This window comes from Centroberyx affinis, unplaced genomic scaffold (assembly GCF_046629955.1).
Source record: "Centroberyx affinis isolate AG114_WGS23_722 - 3 ecotype Tasmania unplaced genomic scaffold, CSIRO-AGI_Caff_v1 ptg006665l_1, whole genome shotgun sequence".
In the NCBI taxonomy this organism is placed as follows: domain Eukaryota; kingdom Metazoa; phylum Chordata; class Actinopteri; order Beryciformes; family Berycidae; genus Centroberyx; species Centroberyx affinis.
In genome coordinates, this window is record NW_027283380.1 from 27973 (window position 1) to 33409 (window position 5437).

At 41.6% G+C, this 5437-nt stretch overlaps 1 protein-coding gene across 1 annotated transcript; it reads right to left on the bottom strand.

Moving 5' to 3' along the window:
• Positions 1–1206: 1206 nt before the first annotated feature.
• On the bottom strand, positions 1207–4682 carry LOC139638926 (catechol O-methyltransferase B-like). Its single transcript, XM_071512961.1, has 5 exons — positions 4512–4682; positions 3359–3476; positions 3041–3234; positions 2820–2951; positions 1207–2047 (listed from the first exon to the last, which is right to left on the bottom strand). The coding sequence occupies exons 1-5, from the start codon at positions 4680–4682 to the stop codon at positions 1868–1870; spliced, it is 795 nt and encodes a 264-aa protein (XP_071369062.1). The 3' UTR covers positions 1207–1867.
• Positions 4683–5437: the final 755 nt, after the last annotated feature.

Below are 5437 nucleotides of genomic sequence, written 5' to 3' on the forward strand. Positions count from 1 at the left end.
AGCTGAACAGCTGTTACTTAAATTCCATAACTGACTTCTTACCTGCCCATTCCTCATTGACCAGTCTTGACTTCATCCATCACATGAGTTCCAAACAGGCCTTTATCCATGGTCCAATATTTGATTATATCTAGAGGCAATGCTCTCCTCTCCTCACAGAAGGTAAATCCTCTATCATCTCAGACAGCCTATGTGCTTTCTCAAAATAACTGCAATTGAAATCAAACAATGGTACAAAAAAAGAGTTTTGATTTATAAAAACAAAATGAAAACGCTGACTTTCCAGGCTTTAGGGTATAGCATCATGGCAGAATCAGGGAAAAGTAGAAAAAAGCACAACATTACGCCAGTGAGATTCTACAAATCACTGCCAAATCCCTTAAAAGCTCTCTCTCTCTCGTTCTTTTCCCTCTGTGTGTTTGCATCTCTGTCCCAGGCACTCCCCCCCCTCCCTCTCTCTCTCTCTCTCCGCTGACCCCCCTCACTCCCTTACTCTCTCTCTCTGCCACTCTTTCTCTCTGTTGAAACCTCTTCTCGCTCTTTCTCTCAGCACACTAATGGCCACAGATTGGGATTATCATGCGGGCGTCTGTGAAGAAAGCCCTAGGTGGACTAGCCCATATTTTTTTCATACAGCTGAACGAAATGCAGAACCCTCCCCCCCCGTATGATGGAACTCTGTCACTTTGAGAGATTAGATGAGCAGTGATTTGATTCACACACACATTCATACACACACAAACACATTCCCTCTCTCTCTCTCTCTCTCACACACACACCTGTTAATGTCGGCATAATAGTAGAATATCAGGCCAGAAAATAGGTTTTCAGCACCAAACAATGCAGCTGGATTCCCTCTTAGATACATTATTGATTTGAGTCTCTGCTCTGGGAAAACAAGATGTTTTTTTTCCAGCCCCAGAATCAGTTATTCAAACGTTATACACAGCTACCGATGCTATCGCCCACTGGATTTCCTCTGTGAATCGAAGGATTACGTAGGGAATAAAAGACACTTTTCTCAATGGTCCGTCATATGATATATTTAGTATGAAATGTAATGCAAAAAGAGAAATGTTCAATGCTCATCATCTCTCAATTAGAGGCTTAAACAGAGGAGCACTACTGCCGCCTACTGTACCAATTTAGAAATCTCATCACATCTGCCTCCAACTCACAGGATGCACAGAGTATTACAACACAAATGACTTCTTCCATCATGTGGTGTTACAAAATAATAAAGCACACGTTACAATATGATTTGTTTTCCAATTACATGTTATTTTTAATGTCAATTTAACACTTTACAAAATATACTACAAAAACAAAACACAGGGTTCCCACACCTTCTTAAACATCAAATTCAAGGACTTTTCAAGGACTTTCCAGGCCCAAGTCCCTCAAATTCAAGGACCCAACACGGCATAGTTTGAGACACGGATCAAGGTTAATTACTGTTATAACACTGAATATTCGACTCCAATCACTCATGCACGCAGGTGACCATTGCACTTTCTCGAGGCAGGTGGCGCGTGAAACAAGGACGCACAGACGGCAGGAGACACACATGTAGACAGCGGAACGTACCTATTTACTAACGTTAAGTACAAAAAATATCAAAAGAACTTCAATTTCTATTCTTGCACAAAATATATAAATTCAAACACTTTCAATGACCCATGTCTATTTATGTCTATTTTCAAAAACCTTCAAGGCCTTGATTGTTTTTTCTCAAATTCACAAACTTTTAAGGATTTCAAGGACCCGTGGGGACCTTGAAATCTGGTTTAGCTGGTACAGATGAACCTCTGCCTATGTGTGTAAGGTGTTACCAGTGGTAGTGTAATATGTGACAGTATTTGTTAAACTACCCTAAGAAAACGGACTTCTCCAGGCCGTCCTCCACTTTGGTGTACTCCAGGTGGGATTTGAAGTAGCGGCTCTCGTAGCGCCGGCTGCCGCGGACGTACTCCAGGTATTCAGGAGTCCCGGGGCAGACGACGTTGTCTGCCAGCAGGACGCTGCCTTTCCTGAGGAGGCCGCACTCCTGATGGAAAGGAACGCGGGTGTCATACAAGGCATTGGGCAAATGATTTGAAAACATCAATCAGAAAACATGGTCATGGTATATGGAAAATGTAACAAACTCCGTGAGGAATAGAGTCATACAGTACAAATTTGCCAGCAGAGCAATCTCACCCCAAGGAAAATGAAACTCATGAAATTACGTGATAATGATTTACGTTGGCATTGTAACACAAATAATCTTTTTTTCATATGATTTGGAGCTGTCCAAAAATCCAAATGTTTTGGAATACAGTAACTTACACCTTATACAAGATTACGTTTACTAAAATACCTTTAGACCCCAAATTGTGTATCTTCAATTTAAAAAAGTTAAAAATTGGCCTTTAATAGTTATTGTATGAGTGCCAAACGCACTATAGCACATAATTGGAAAAATACCAACAATATCAATAAGGAGTTTGTTTCAGGATTAGATTAGAAAGAATGTCTGCTAGGTTGGACTACATTAGACTCCCTATTATGTTAGACTCCCTTCAGAAACTATAAATTCTTGGAATGAGGTCAAGAATCCAAACCCCCATGACTGAGTGTGTGTTGTTATCAATGCTTAAGCAGTGGTTTGTGAATGTGTGTATGCATATGTGTATACTTGATCAGTACATGATCTGAAGGAATCACTCAATAGTCTACAGCCGGGATACTAATGTATTATATAAAGTATTGTGTAACACTATATAATTCAATGAGTTTTTTTTTTATTAATGGCTGTATGTATAAAAGTTAACACTTGCCTCCAGCAACTTTGTGTCGAGAAGGTAGCGATCCTTCCAGTGATCCAGGAACACCAAGTCAAATGTTTCCACCCCGAAACACTCCTTCATTTTGGGGATCCAGTCCCCAGACGGCCCCTCAATTAACTGGACCTGCAAAAAAAAAAAAATACAGCACAATGTAACAGCATTTAATTCATATTAACTCTTGTTTCAGTTTGTCTGGCCACACCTGGCTTTACCTTGTCCTCTACTCCTGCCAAAGCAATGATTTGGCGAGCAATGGCAGCATAATGGGGGTTAAATTCCAGAGTCAGGAGTCTGGCTTCAGGGGGAAGCAGGCGGGCTATGCGCACGGTGGAGTAGCCGCAGTAGGTTCCCAGCTCCAGGACAGTGGCAGGGCTCACATCACACACCACAGAGTCAAGGATGGACCCTGCGGCAAACAGCACAGACACGCACAACAACACAAGGAGGTGAGGACAACAAAACATAAACACTGTTCAAGGAAAGGCATCACTTTCCTCTTCAGCATTAATACACATGGTATAAATCAGTACCTTTCTCATCCCCCACATTCATGGCCCATTCTTTGTGTCTGCAGAAGTGGTCGATGGCTTTGACCACACTCCCAGGGTCTCCTCTAGTGGCGTTCTTCTGTACTGCACTCAGAATCCGCTGAAGGGAGCAGTTGGGGGAAAAAACATTGGTGTTTTACTTTACAATGATCAGTACACTCTGTAATTTAGTACTGTATGTACATTTGTATATGGTATTTTAATTTATCAAACAAAGTCAATCAATCAATCAATTTACACCTCTTGATGTCTAACTGTTAATATGCATATCAGTATTATCATAATGGCTTGGATTCAAACCAACAACCTTCCAGTCTGCTTCTCTGCCCTCTAGCCTACATCTTGCCTTTCTTTTAGCCTGTTGCACTTGTTGTGTGTGGGCTCAGATTTCTAGGTCAGCAAATTACATTGTGTGGCAAACTGTGTTGCGTCGGTTAGGGCCCACCAGTAACCTCACCACTCGTCTGAGCCAATCCGCTCCTGAACTGCCACTGACTGCCTTCAGTACTGCTTGTTTTGGTGTAAATCTCAGGAAGTCTGGATGAAAACACAAAGCCGATTAGGAGTTTAAGCTCAAAGTAGAATGGGCTCGGAGGTTCAATAATGTGCTAACTGAATTTTTGTTTGAGATTGCACTTTCAACTACGTTGTTTTTTGTTTGTTTATAAATGAAACTGACATTTTTACTTGTTTTACTTGTTCACATTGTTACAGTCAAGTATGAATAAAACATTATGAATGGCTTCATAACTTCAGTATAATCAGTATAGTATAGTAAGTTCTTAAAGTTAGTGTCAGAGCACTTTAAAACATGTTAACAGCTTATTACAACTACCCCTACTGTATAATGCACTACATACATACATGTACAAGTACATACATGTACTTCATAGAAGGTGTTATAGATGTTTTTGCAGCTGACCTATAGGTATGTTTACATTTATTTTTCTTGCAAAGCACTGTCATCTGTCAGCCTACACTCCATCATCACTCACGCATGTTTCTCTTCTTACAAGACCAGGTCACACAAAACCTTCTGGTTGGAGAGCGGAGATCATGACCTGATCATGAGTGCATGCAGTCTGGTCTTGGGAGAAGCGAGTGAAAAACAGACCGGTGTATATTCAAGGCCTACCTGAGGACGTGTGGACTGGGTCAGGGTGTCCAGCATCCGCTCAACGATGACATCATGCCACATCAGCGCCAATCCAGCGTGATACTGCACAGCAGCGGGGATCACCCACCGGTACAGAGCATACAGCACGGCTGCCCCCCCGGTGCAAGTGTAAAGAAGAGTCAGCCACATCCTACAACCAAACCAGACAGAGTAAACATCAGTTCAGCGTGGTGGAAAGACGTAATATGTTGTCATTTCTGCTGTAATAAATACACCAGAAACAGAACAGCAATGATAAACACATCTCCATGAAATAAATGGTTATGGAAATCAACGCCCATAGCTCTCATCTCTCAGCCCTCGCTCCTCTTTTTGTGTTGGGTTAATGAGATGGGTGTTTACTATGCAGCGTATGACACTCATACTGCCCCTGTTTTCATTATCATGCATCTGCTGCTGCCAGGACCAACCCACACACCGAGCCTCAGCAATATAACATCATATCAACATAAGCAAACATCAAATTCAATATGCCATCCACTGCAATAAGACAATAAACACCCAACATAATGGATGTTTTTTGTGCAGTTTTCCTATTGACAACTTAAGAATTTAGCATAGATGGGTTGAGGAAAACAGAGCAAAAAGAAGGAAAAAACACCGCCAGAATATTAAACAAGGGATGCTTCTGTGGGAAAGAAGAAATGAGCATGGCTTGGCGTGGAAACTCTTGTACCTTTCCTTTATAATGCAACAGTGAAAGACCAATGGTAGCTGAGGTAATTCCTCTTGATTTGGACTTTGAGTTGCATGGCAACTGGCCCGGAGGTTAAGAGCTGTGTAACAAAAGCCACAGCACTGGGACTTGGGCAACCTTTACTTTGGCTTCAATCTAATGTACATGGACACTTGTGAACCGGGATCTTCAGACACAGAAATGTAAG